The 14,867-nt window shown below is 29.5% G+C and overlaps 1 protein-coding gene across 1 annotated transcript; it reads right to left on the bottom strand.

Moving 5' to 3' along the window:
* Positions 1-11,215: 11,215 nt before the first annotated feature.
* On the bottom strand, positions 11,216-12,812 carry LOC114422411 (splicing factor, arginine/serine-rich 19-like). The gene is made up of 2 exons (XM_028388748.1): positions 12,492-12,812; positions 11,216-11,687 (listed from the first exon to the last, which is right to left on the bottom strand). Exons 1-2 carry the CDS (start codon positions 12,693-12,695, stop codon positions 11,496-11,498), a joined length of 396 nt encoding a protein of 131 aa, XP_028244549.1. The 5' UTR covers positions 12,696-12,812; the 3' UTR covers positions 11,216-11,495.
* Between the last annotated feature and the right edge of the window lie 2,055 nt (positions 12,813-14,867).

Genomic DNA, 14,867 nt, shown 5'->3' with positions numbered 1-14,867 from the left:
AACAAAATGAAAATAGTCCCCATATATAATATAACTAACTATGGATCTTAATATGAAATTGAAAGGTTTATTTTATTTCAAATACTTGAGAAAACCGTGGGTGCATACTGCAGAAGTCACACATTTAGATGAAGAGTCAAAATGATGACCAAAGAGAAAAGATGAAGAGGCAAAAATGCATGGACACATGTTTTTACTGGTTTAGTGATAAAAAAACTGTTTGCTCTATGTTGCGATTTGTTGTTTATATCTGACTTCCCAAGAAAGTGCCACGATCTAGGAGCGCCCATTGCATTTAGAATCTATGCGCTAATGATAATAAATTACTACCGTAGATGCCTATTTTAACAGCAGTATATTTGGTTCACTTATGAGATAATTAGTAATGGAAGAAGTATGTATGTTACTGTTTTTTCTGTTTTCATTAATTTTAATGTGAACATTTTCTTCCTATAATTTTGAAGTTTTAAAGTAATCCACCTCTACCTCTGTATTAGGGAAACTATTAGCTAGTCCTAGATCACCACTTTATTTATGATTCCCATTAATTTATATTGGAAACATAACGTGTTATTAATTTTATTTTTGTAAATTAAAATACTTAAATAAGTGTCATATAGACATTAGTCAAAACTATAGATAAATGATGATCTAAAATCACCAAATAATTTTTAGTTAAATACCATTGAAAACATTCTATGCACAAAAAAGGAAGAACACATATCACTCTTGAATTGCTGCTTATTTTAAATTTTACACTCAAATTCTTTAACTACTAATTTTTTTAAATAGTCTTAATTACATTTGTAATATCACATTTTTCAATTTCATGAATTTCATTTTCATTTTTATTGTTATAAATTTGATCTTATTCTGTTTCCATTGTTCAACTATCATTATTTGTTAAATTAATATCTAATATTTAATGAAAATATTAACATGACAATTTATTATATTGTCACGTTAACATATTCATTTAATGTTGAATGTTAAGCTAACGAAATAAAAATATACAACTAAAATAATAGGAATTAAATTTACCAACAAAGAAATAGAGAGACAAATTTACAAAAAAAAAAAATAAAGACTAAAAATACAATTAACTCAAATTGAAGGAAAAAATATGGTAGAATGAATACACTAGAATATATTATTGGAATCTACATCCATAGTTATGATATAGTGGATTAACTCTTTGTGCTAAGTTTCACAAAAGATAAATTTAACATTTTGATTTTTATTTTATTTAAATTTTTTATAGAGTAGTGTTGACAAGTTGAGGTAACAGTCTAATATATTGTTGTATTAGTATATTTATTAAATATTAAATGTAAATTAACAAACAAAACAATATTGTACCATTCAAATAGTAAAAATCAAATTTACGAAAAAAATAGAAAAACATTTATTAAAATAAATAGAGAAGAACAAAATACAATTAAGTCAAATAAAAAATATTATAGAATCAACAGTAACAAATTGTCTATGTTGGAATCTCCATCCTTATTATGGTATAGTAGATTAACTCATCGTACTTACTAAGTGTCGCAAAAGATAAACAACGTCAGAAGTCAATATTCTTTTATCATTTATCAACGTCTATGTGAAACATTTTTTTCTTTTTCATGGAGTAAAAAATGGTCCAGTTCCTATTATGGATGACATAAGAATGTGTAATTGTATCCATTCTAGTTTATGTTACGTTTGGTTTAACAATTGTTTTGCCTCATCAATATCAATTATGGATCAATATCAATTATGGATAATGAGTTAGTTTATTTAAACTTATTTATTAAAAAAATTATAATTTTTTTAATTTGTTTGTTTAAATTATTTTTGTTTTAAAAATATTTATTTATTTATTTTGGGAAGCAAGTTTTATATGTTTATTAAATAAATACTTTTAAAAAAAATATTCATTTGAATTTTAAACGAACACGACCCAATATTCATACAAATACAACTCCAAATTTAGTTTTTTAAAATATAGTTAACTCATTTTAAAAATTGATCATATACTCCCTTTTTGATCCTGCTTTGATTCTGGGAACATGTGACTTGGTGTTAAGGGCTTTGCTACAATAGCTTGGTGTTTGGTGGCTTGGTGCTCAATTGGTCCAGATTTGGGACAAAATGATGTAGAGAGGTCACTTTTCCAAACAATTTATTTAAGGGGTCTGTTTTTTAAAGGTGTTTTGTTATTTCTATTGGCGAAATCCTTACTCTCCTTATTCCGTCATTTATGTTGGCGAGATTTCCTTATTCCGCTATTCATGTTGGCGAGACTCACCCTAGTGAAGATTCCGCCAACAACACTAGCATTTTTTATTTTTTATCATATCAAATTTTATATTTTAAAAACAATCGATTGTTTTTTAAAATAAAATAAATTTATTTTTTCGGCTAATTATTTTACCAAATATTCTTATATTTTATTTTTTTATTTGAGAGAGAAAATAATTTAGTTAAAATTTTAAATAAAAATATATAGAATCAAGTAAAATATAAAATAAAAATGTTAAGATTCAAGTCAAAGATAAAATAAAAATGTATGGATTCAAGTAAAATATAAAATTAAATCTGGAAAATATTAGAGAGAAAAAACATATAAAAAAGTATAATTAAATATGAATTATTAATTTAGGTGCAATATAAAAATTAATTATATTAGAGAATAAAAAATATTTGAAATTGTTAAAACATACTTAGTAAATAAAAAAGAGTTGAATTTGAATTTCGAAAAATAAAAAAGTTTAATACAAAAAAATTTAAAATAACACATGTTATTTAAAATTATTAAATTAATATATTTACAATAATTTAACATTTAAAGATAAACTATGCTTTTAAAAAGGTCAGAAATAGATTTTTTTTCAAATTTTCACATATTTTATTTTATATATTTAAAAATAACTAAGAAGATGTACCCAAAAAATAGAAAGAAAAGAGAAGAAGAGTAAATTTCTGTCATGAACTAATCCAACGTCTCAAGCTACATTCATTCATTTACCATATAAATAATAAATAATATTTTTTTATTTAGAAAATTTTATAACAATTTATGCATTCTCCTCTATCAATCTATAACGTTATATTAACTTATAATATTTTTAATTAATATTTCTTATATTTTATCTAAGGTAAATATTAAGTAAGAGTAAATATATTTAATGCTTTAGAAATATAAAAAGTATTAACATTTATTTAATTAATTAATAAATTAATTCAAAAAAATGATAAATCAATCAATATTAAAACAATCTTATAAAAATCAAATTATTCATAAAACATTTGCTCTCTCCCATTACGCATGAAATATAAAAAAAAACTCATGTAGGATAAAGACCAGTGTTGCTGGCAAAAAAAAAAAAAAAAGCTTAAGGAAAAACACCAGTGTTGTTGGCGGAAAAAAAAAAGCTTAAGGAAAAACACCAGTGTTGCTGGCGAAAGAAGCATAAGGAAAAATGTCAGTGTTACTGGCGGAAAAAAAAAAATAAAAGCAAGGGTAAGGGTATCTCGCTAGTGGTATTGGCGAAATCTTTTGGGGATGATAGGTGAGTCTCGCCAACAGGGCGGAATAAGAGGAATTAGGGTTTCGCCAACAGGAATGACGGAACACCTTTAAAAAATAGACCCCCTCAGGTAAATGTTTGAAAACAGACCCCCTTAGATAAATTGTTTGTAAAAGTGACCCCTCTATGTCATTTTGCCCAGGTTTGGTGTACTATGGATAATGGATGAGAGTTACTATTGATTCCTACAAATTTGAGAAAAGACTCCCTTATCCCTTAGTACAAACTTCCTTTCCTTTTCTCCTTCCTCCCCTAACCCTCCTTCACACAATCAAGATCTAAACTTCCATGTGCTCCCAACCCCTCCTTCACCTTCCCCTTCCCAACAACCCATCACCATTACCCCAGTGAACCCAACATTAGTCTTGTAACACAACCATGGTCCCAACCATGTGTGACCAGATTTTCGTGTGCAACCTCCTCTACCATGGTCCAACCATCGCTGCAACTCCGTCTGTGCCACCACACGTCTTTTGTTACTCCCCTACACCACCCTTATGTCGACGTGCACTTCCACCTACACACACCATACCATGGAGCCATTAGCCATGCCCCACCCCCCCACACACACTATGCCACCAAGCCACACAACATCGCTGTTGAAATACAATGAAATTATATTTTTGTTATTATTTTTTTAACATCCCCTCTAATGAACAACTAAAATATGATTCTGTTATATTAATACATACTTTCATTGTTAATTTTTTTCTCTCCTTTAATACAACAAAAATATGATTTTGTTAAAAAATACACGACTGATATTTCCATTGTGAATTTTTTTATTCACACCCTCCATCACATAAAGGAAACATGATTTTATTGTACAATTGTACAATGGAATCGTGCAGTTGTATAATTGAATTGTATTTTCATGAAATGACATTTTTGAGAAAAAAAAAGGTGTCAACCCCTTGCTAGACCATTAGCAATGGAAGTGGGGCCAATAGCAACTCTCATAATGGATCGATGGACTTAGTTTGGTCTGATATTGTTAAAGAGCTAAAGGCTCCATAGGTTTAACTAGTGTCACTTTTGCTATTGGCACTACTCATGTGAGTGTCTTTTAACAATATCCCAAAAATACCTTTTTCACAACAACACAACATAATCATAATATTGTTGCTTATATGGGATGAAATAAACAAAGCACAACAAAAACACAATTTCATTGTACAAGTGTACAACATAATCGTGATTTCGTTATACAAGTGTACAACATACTCGTGATTTTGTTATGTAACTTTTTTCACCCCAAATAACATACTGGAATCATGATTTCGTTGTATAACTTTTTTCACTTCAAATAACACAATAAAATATTAATTCCGTTATATATTTTTTTACAATTTTTTTTATTAATTAAGTATACAAGTTACATTTTTTAAGCAATCAAATAAATTATGATATAATTTAACATTTTTAATAATAATTAATATTTTTTCAATTAAAATTAAATTAATTAGATAAAAGTATCATTTATAAACATAAGCAAATTAATTATTATATGATTATATTTATTAACAATAATCAAATTAATTTATGATTTTAATTTGTATCATAATTAATTTGATTATAATTAAAAATGAAGGCGAAGAAAGTAGTGAGAGAAGAAAAATGATGGAGTGCTATGATGCAGGAATTAGAGAAGAAGGAAGAAGGGTTGGAGGTGTAAGAAAAAAAGAGAAGGCTAGAATGATCAAATTGCAAAATATTTTTTTAATTAATGCTTTTAATTTTTTACAAGATTATATAAAGTAAACAATATATATTTTCTATAGTAATTTTTTTTTATCGTAATACATATTATTCTTACATATGGAAACATAAAGAAGTTAGAATATATTTAAAGTTAAAACACAACAAAAATAAATTAAAACAAAAGAATAAAATTCAGATTAAATTGATGAAACAAAAAATAGGATGACCAAATTCAATAAATATTATTCTTATAATAACAGATCTTTTCCTAAAGCTGTGCAAAAAATAAGACGATATTTTCTTCAAAATATTATTCTTATATTTATGCTATTATCATCAAATTCAAATTAAATAAAATATTTTTATATTAATTTAACTCACTAACAATATAATAAAATAATTATATTTTAAAAAATAATTATAGTTAAATAAAAATAGAGTATATGAAAAAGAATTTAAATTACACTTATCGTACTTTATTCAGTTACGATTAATTTTACGAAATCCGAAAATTCAGTGTATTCTAATATATTTGCACTATATAATGAATCGAATGGGAGGAAGAATAATTGTGAGACGAGGGTAAGGTCGCGTTGTGTTGCGTCGTGTCGTGCGCTGTTCCTCTGTCTGTCGTTTTTGTTTTCAGACCAAACCCTAGCTCCGCATCGCAACCATGTCGACCAAGCAAGGTATTGTTTTTATTCTTTCTCCATCCCTCAAACTCCTGATTTCGATCATTTAATTGATTTGAACCCTGAAATTCAGATCTGTTGATAAAGACTAAGATTCTTTGGTTTGCAATTTATCTGATCGATTTCTTTTTTTTTTCCCCCTCTTTTGGGCTTTTAGGTGGAAAAGCTAAGCCTTTGAAGAAACCCAAGTCTGATAAGAAGGATTACGACGAGGTATTTCATTGAAATCCCCTTTGGAGTTATCTTGTTTTTTTTAAAAAATATATTTTATTTATCGTGGTCAAAGATTAGAATTTCCATACTTGATGGGCTTCGGATTGAGAATTGGCAATAAGTTTAAGGAAGAGATAACACAGGGTTGAGATTTTTAGGCTTGGTTGAATTATTGGTTGTTTTCAATATGAATCTTTCCAAAGGTTGAATACAAATTCATTTAATTTATATTGCTACTATTCTGGCTGTTGCGATGTCTATTGAAGAATCAGAAAATTTTAATTTTGCACTTATCAAAAATAAATTGCCATGTTAGTTTTTGGTAACACTGCTCTCTCTCTCTCTCTCTCTCTCTCTCCATCCCTTGTATGCACTGCAGGTTAGGTTTTCACCCGGGCTTTCATTTTCTAACTCGTTATCCATTTTTTCATTTGTTTTATCGTTTCCATGTTGCATTCTGCATAAGCAAACAGAACTAACCAACTTGGGTCACTCTAGGAAGTACCTATTTTGTAGGATTAGGAAGAAAAGGAGAGATATAATTTTATGCTTGTTTTCATGCATTTTGCTTTCTGTTTGAAGTGACAGGATTCAATTGTTTTGGCATTGTAATCATGTTGATGATAGTAAGCTCACAGTTAAGTGGGTCTATGTTAGAAGGGTAAGAGGGGGAGCATAGAGGAATTGTTGTTCTTTTAACAACTGTCCAACTGATAGTAACATGTGTTGTCTGTGTAACAATTAAAATGAAGGGGTGTGATATAAATATTATACTTGAGAGACAAGGGGGTGTTTGGTTCATAGATGTGGAAAAGAAGTTATTGAGACTTGAGAGCAGAGGGGAGAGGCACTCCAAGAACCTGTTTTATCTTTCCTGTTTTTGTTTTAGAATGGTTTCTTAAGTATTTGTTTCTTCGTTTTGTTGTGAAATTTTGGTTTTGACCATGATCATCATATGGTTTATTCTTGTTGGTTTTACACACAAACACAACTTCTGAATCTGGTTATGACCTTGCAATTTATTTGTGTCGGTATTTTGTAGGTTGACATGGCTAACATTCAGAAGAAAAAGGAAGAGGAGAAGGTCAGATATTGTATTGTAACTTAGTACATACTAATGATCATTTCTAATAATGACCTTATTTATACTTAATCCTGTTGCTTGTATTGAGCAGGCGCTAAAGGAGTTGAAAGCCAAGGCGCAACAGAAGGGAAGCTTTGGAGGTTCTGGGCTCAAGAAAAGTGGAAAGAAATAAGGGCTCTTTATCATGATTGTATACATCCAATATTGAGCCCTGTAGTTTATTACCATGATAACTTCTGTCTTATTGTGGCCTTCTTTATTGCTCTAATGTTAGTACTGAACTGAGGTATTTCGTGATGTAAGCTGCAACAAGTTACTTGTTTGTAGCTTTATTGTGTGGCCCTTCATGGGGTTCTGATAATTACATCCTATTAGTAGTGCTGTGGATTTGGCATAGACTTGTTCAAGTAATAATGACTTGGCTTGCGAAATTTTATTTGTCAATTCTATTATTATCCTCCCCCACCTGTTGGCAACTGCCTAACATTTGTCTGTGATTGATATGAAAATTCTCAGGTCAATACCCAATTGCCCTTACCTCTGAAATTTAGCTGCGTTGTTCCTTCTAAATCTGCTTAAAATGAAAATATAATGACGCGATACGGTGCGTATGTTGAGTTTATATATTTAACGGTGGGCGGAATGAAATAGTGTGAATTAAGTGAAGAGTTGTCGGCATAAATGCCAATTAATTAGAAATCATTATAAGGTGTCATTAGATGCTGTTGTAATTAGGGGTGAAAATGAGTCGAGGCAAGCTAAGTCAAGCTTTAGTAGGCTTGGACTCGGCTTGAGTTGAATACATAAGGTTTGAGCTTGACTCTTATCTGTAATAGATTTTTAGGCTTCGTTCGGTTTACATAAAAGTCTGGCTTGGCCACGAGCCTATTTAAAAGCTTGTTTAAATACGCCTTTGATTAATTAATTATTTTAAAATCTAGTGAAATATTAACTAAAAAAAGAAACTTATAAAATTTTATATAAGAAATGTACAAATTAAAAAATAATTGATAAACAAAATCATATTGAATTTAAGTCGTTAAAGCACAAAGTATATATAAAAAAAATAAAAAGAGTATAATATTAAAAAAATATATGGATTAGAGATGGTTTACACTAATATAGCCAAACAAAAATTATTAATAGTTAAATTAACAATTTTTAATCCAATTTTTGAATATATAATTATATTAAATATTTTTAAAAAAAATATATCTACAATAATTTCATCTTAGTCTACTCAAGCCATATCTTATATACTATTGATCGAGACCGTACCCGTAAAAAAAGTAACGAATTGGGGGGTTGTTTGTTTTTGTAAATTAAACAGCAAGTAAATTTGAATTAGAAAACAATAGAATTAAAACATGTTTCCCCTTGATTCACAAGCAAGTCTCTTATTCTAGGTTACGAGAATTTATCCTTCATCAGTTCAACCACTTAATCCAACCCTAAATTAAATTACTAAGCGAAAATTAACATAAAGTTGTCATTATGTGATTAAACAACACATACACCAATTAATCATGAACGAAACTGATCATTAAGCATGAATTTAAATTAAGCGCAGAGACAATTAATCAAGCACTAAGCATGCATGGATTAATAGCAACAAATACAAAGTAATTGGTGAAATGGAAAAACTGATGTGTATTCAATAGTAATAACAAAACATCAAAGAGAGTTGTGCTTGATCCTAAAGAGAAAACAATGTTGGAGACTTAGCCTTCCATTAATCAGTAGAAATGAAACTGTAGATTGAAGCCGAAACGAAATTGCAGAAAACAAATTTTATTCTACGTGAACAGTGTGCATGAACAGTAATAAAAATTGAAATTCTAAAATCCTATAATTATTCTCCTCTCCGAAAAAAATCTCCATAAACTAAAACCTTAGTGTTGTTATATAGATCCTCAGCCCCAAAGCTCACAAATCTATTTTAAGTCCAAGCCCATAAACGAAATAAAATAAAATCTGGACAAGATAAGATAAGATTGGATGAAATAAAATATAGATGAAATAAAATCTAGATAAAATAAAATCTAGATAAAATAAAATCTAGATAGAATAAAATCTGGATGAGATAAGATTTGATAAAATAAAGTTATTATTATTATTGTTAGTTAAACGAGCCGGCTTATCAAGCTTAACAAGCTGTTTTTTATAGTTTGAGCTTGGCCTTTTTATCTAAAAAGGTTTTTTAAAAAGCTTGAGCTTGACCTTTATAGTAAACAAGTCGAGCCGAGTCAAGCCTTACATAGACCGAGCCAAAGACCCTCGACAAGCAGCTCGGCTCATAAAGCTGACATAATGAATTAAAAGGTTAGACTTAGATTTTTTTAAAAGTCTATTAAATTAAATAGACCAGACTTAAACTTATTAAAAAACCTTATAAGCCTGATAGGCCGACTTATATATATATATATAATTAATTATATCCAAAAAATAATATTATATATTGGTACCCAAAAAATATAATATATATATATATATATATATATATTATATTTTTTGGGTACCAATATATAATATTATTTTTTGGATATAATTAATTTTTTTTGAAACTATCAGACTTTGATTACACATTAATACTCCATAACTTCTATCCCTATAATCAAGGACTTTAATTACAATTTAGGTGTGAGTCATGTGTCCTTTTATATTCCTCATTATTTTGATTGACTTTTCTTTTTCTTTAACTTTTCTATATATATTTATTATGAAGAAGACTTTTAAAAAGGCTATCAGGCCAGACCAGATTTTTAAAAAGGTCAGGCCGGACTTTGATAGGCTATAGATCAGGTTTAGGCCTCAAAGATCCATTATAGGTTAGGCTCAGGCCTTTCACAGCATGGTCTGATCTATTTCCACCCCTACTAATAGGCTAATACACTTTTAAGTGAAAATAAATAATTCTCGTTGATTTTTTTATATGCTTATTGTTATTCAAGGTCAAATTATTGTTTTTGTGATTTGACCAATTGTTCGACGAAATTCACGAGTTGATATCTCTCCCCACTCACCTACCAACTGACCCACAAATAAAAAGCTCTACATCAAAAGACTCCGGAGCTTGTTCCGTCCGTACTTATCCAATACTAACAAAACCAACAACGATAGTTGATTTAAGATGGTTCAATTAAGTAGTTCTCTCGGTGGATTATTATTCCATCAATGTAAAATAATAGCATATAATGTGTGAGAAGAGTCATGTTATTCATGTAAAAGAAATAGCAAGGATTTTTTTTTTTAAAAAAAGAAGTGGTAATCGCATGACAAAATTACAAAGAAGGAAGAGAAAATAAGCATCTTGCTGCAAATTACACTGTTGATCCTAAAATGAGTTGATTCAATGTGATTTGTTGAGCTCTTTTATAGTCGTGCCCTTCTTGAAATGGCTGCCCCCTACGTTCTCCAATGTGCATTTTTTTCTTGCGCAAACTGATTATGCTTCGATATTGCAAGAGCATATGCATAATTGATTATTCTTTCAAGCATAGCCGGTATCAACACTATTATGCTTAGAACTGAACTCGCATGAAAAAAATAACCAAGAGTTTGGTGCCAAATGAAAACAAACATACACCAATGGACTACTTATTTCCAAAAATACAGGACTGAAAAAATTTATCCCACACTTGTTAGCTTTCCAACCGAATATACAAATACAATGACTTAAAGAAATAAGGATCGCAGTAACCTACCAAATACAAAAAAGTTCTATTTTAGATACCAATGTTATCAAATCAAACTAGTCAAGCCAATGTAATTAACTATTTGATATTAGTATTAATATTAATGACTTAATCAACGTACAGGAAATACAATATGCCATTATCTTCTTGGGTAGGTTAAAATCTTCTTCTAAAGAAAAAGCTCCATCTTCCTGTTAATTCACGATGAGTAATCCAATTAAAATCGAAGTTGCATCTTAAACAATAAATCAAGGTCCATCAAAAGGATGATGAAGGTGCAAATTAATCGATAAAGTAGGGAAAAATTACTGCCTACAAATATGTTCGTAGCACAAAATTGTTTTTCTTTTTGTTTCCTTCTTGCATGAGCTAACTCATATAAGGGCACATTAGCGGCTAGAAAAAACTTGAAGAAAGCTAAAAAATTTTATGCTATAGGTATTCATGTGATACCCTTACATTCACTTTAGCAATCAGCAGTCTGGCTCGGCATATCAAGGATAACTGGAGGGAATCAAGACCAGTCATTTACTACACACTATTGCTTTTCTGGCTTGTCTGGCTTATCTGGCTCCTCCTTTTCAGGTTCTTCCTCTTCCTCTTTCTTTTCTTCCTCCTCTTCATCCTCTTCTGGAGGATCTGCGGGCAACGGAGGCGGCAAAGGTGTCTTCATAGGACTAAATTGAGGGAATATATCCGGCCTTCGTCCAGGTTTAGGCCTTTCCCACTCCTGTCAGTATATGCATTCAACAAGCTATCAGCTAGTGCATTAAATGACAACAAAATGAGAAGAAAGAGAGGGTTTCACAATCTCATAAGACCTAACATCACCAAAGTCTGAACTCACTGTCAGATCCACCAGATTATGAACTGATTCTACCTATACAAATCTATACACCATCAACTAGAGTGGATACTCAAAAGGGGTGGAAGGGTAGTGCTTGCTGTGAAATATTACCTCCCTTCCTATTTATAAGAAACAAGTTGTATACACTATAACTTGTTTCTTATAAATAGGAACGGAGGTCGTATGATACATCATTCACTTCAGGTGTGCATCAGAAAATGGCAGCACTTATCAAAGTAGCCAAAATTTACCAATACACATAGAACATAATCTCGCCATCTCTTAACTACACAAAATACAAGCTTTACCATAGTAATGTTTTATAACAATTTAAGCCATTAATTTCTCAATTAATAGTATAATTTGGCACTTTGACAACATTCGAGAAACTAGCATTGCATCTAACCGGAGCCAAAAATGATTGGACTTAATTAGAAGCAAGGAAATGCAATAACAGTAAATCAATTATCCTTCAAGCAGGAATTGAGGCAATACACATAGCACTATAGCAGGGTGAATCAATTGAGGCAAATCTCGCGAGCAAACACCGAGGTTAAAAACGTAATTAACAATTGAAGTTAACGATAAAAAAAAGTACCCCAATCAAAATTCCCAGCCCTTGACATATAGAAAGTAAAATTACAAAAATTAAGCTTAGAATAAAGTTGATTAGGGAAAACAACATACGATGGGGAAATCGAGAGGGGAGCGACGAGTCATCTTCTCCTCATCGGGAGCCATACGAACGAGGTGCCTCCGAAAGCGAGGAAGGGGAGTGAGAGGGCGAAACCGAACGATGGAGGAAGAAGAAGGTTTTGGAGAAGAAAACGAAGAAGAAGAAGAAGAAGGCGGTGTGAGAATGGTGCTGAGGCTCACCAAAGCCATGGCCATATCTGCCTGCGGCTGCGCAACACCAAATCCTAATCTCTTTTTTTGCTGCTAATATTGAAAAATAACATCAAGTCGGTTTTCGTGGCTCGCTCTTTTTTTTATATGTTTTGTGGCTTTTCCCTGCAATAAATTTAAGTATTTCTTTATAAATGCTAACAATATTTTTTTTTTTACTTTTTATAATAGTTTTGTTTTTGGACTTTTGTCTACACAGAATTGAATATGGTGTGTAGAAAACAAAATGATAAAATAGAAACAAATGTGTAAATTCCTACACATTACTTATTTCAAAATAAACCTTTTTCAATATATTTACACAGCCACAAACATATAGTGAAAAAATATTGAAAATAATTATGGTGATATTTTTTTAGAGCAATGTATAACGAACTCAATTATCTACTTGGACCTTACCTTGTTGGTATAATTACGATAATATTGTTCATTTATATCAGCAGATAAATTTTATTCCTTTTTTTATATATAAATAGATTGATTCTGATGTTTGATTCTAATATCAAAATTTATGGGATGATTTTCTCAATCTTGTGTATACATATAACGCAGAGATTATATAATAAAAACATCGATCATTCTTTAGTTTCAACTTTTAAACATGGTATAATTTTATTTTATTTTTGTATAGAACATGGTATAAAGTATAGTACAATATTTTATTTTAACGAGATTTAATTTAGTTGAATGATAAAATATGTGTGAACAATTATAAATCCCTTTAATAATTATTTGGCTAGTCAGTTTCTTTAAATTCATAGTTATATTTTCATTTCATGAATTTTTTTTTATTGTGTTTAATCATCTCCTTGGTTGTATTCTTCAGTTTTACCCTTTTTTTAACATTTTAGTTTCCATTGTGCATTTGAAACATTTTCTAGCTATTGTAAGTCTTCCTTTCGATAGTCCTCGAGTTTAGCATCTCCTTGGTCGTTTTTTTATTTCGGTAAACTTGATTTGTTTAATTAAATAAACAAATTTAATCTTAAAATTATACTCCATTATTTGAATTATTTACATTTAAATTTTAAAAGCGTGACATTAACAACTCGAGAATTACTTTATACACACGCATTTCATAAAAAAAATATAAAAAAATAAAATTACATAAATTCCATTATATCATATCACGTTTTGAGCCCATATTTTTATTTGTAGATTAATATCAATTATTAAAATATTATATTAAATACTGAATTGATAAAAGTTAAAAATAATTTAAGGATCACAAAAGAAAAATATTTATATTATAGATGAGTTAAATAAATTAAGTCGAAACTTTCGATTAGACTCGTTTAAATAAATATATAAAAAATCATTATTGACCACTCATTTTTTTTTCACAATTCAAGCCTATAAATTTCTAATGTTTTGGTATGTTCAACTTGTTTACACTCTTAGGACATAGTGGCAAAGACACGAAGCTAGCTATAAAGAGCAAGGTGAAGGCCTCTAAATGGAAGTAATAAGAAAAAATGCCTTAAAAATTTATCAGAGAATGTTTGAATAGAGAATTTTAACTCAGAAAAGTAATTTATCAAAGAATTTGAATTTTTATAATCTAAAATTCATTGTTTAGATGTTTTTTTGTGAATAATTTAAAATTTTAGAATTTTAAAACAGAATTTTAAACAACTAAAAATTTGGAATTTTAATTTCCTTCTAAAATGTGAGAAATTAAAATTTTCTTCTTATAACACCGTGTGTGAAACTGTGGAACATGATTGGGCCTAAGAACATAGAGAAATACGTATAACTAGCGTACCAATCATATTTTTTCTTTTTTTTCATTCATTTTTTTTTACCCTCATAATTTTAATCTTTTTTATCCAAACACAAAATTTTGAAAATAAAAAATTTTCAATTGAAATATTTGAAATTCTTAGAATTTAAAATTCTTCAGAATTTTAAATTTCTCCATCCAAACACACTCTAAAAGTATATTATGTAATTTTGACAAACCACCTTCTCCAACTTCTGGTATCTCACCTCAGCGCCTTGTAATGGCTTGCTAATAAAGTAGATTAAGAGTTGGTCTTCTGTTCCTTCTTTAATTAAGATTGAGCTAACTACTTCATCATTTACAGCCAGGTAGACCATCAACTTCTCCCCCATTGATCATGTCATGCTAATATTTGTGGGCTTGCCACTACTTTC

Source organism: Glycine soja, chromosome 8 (genome assembly GCF_004193775.1).
Source record: "Glycine soja cultivar W05 chromosome 8, ASM419377v2, whole genome shotgun sequence".
Classification (NCBI taxonomy): Eukaryota; Viridiplantae; Streptophyta; class Magnoliopsida; order Fabales; family Fabaceae; genus Glycine; species Glycine soja.
Note: the sequence above shows the minus strand (reverse complement) of the source record. Positions and strands in the feature narration are given on the sequence as shown.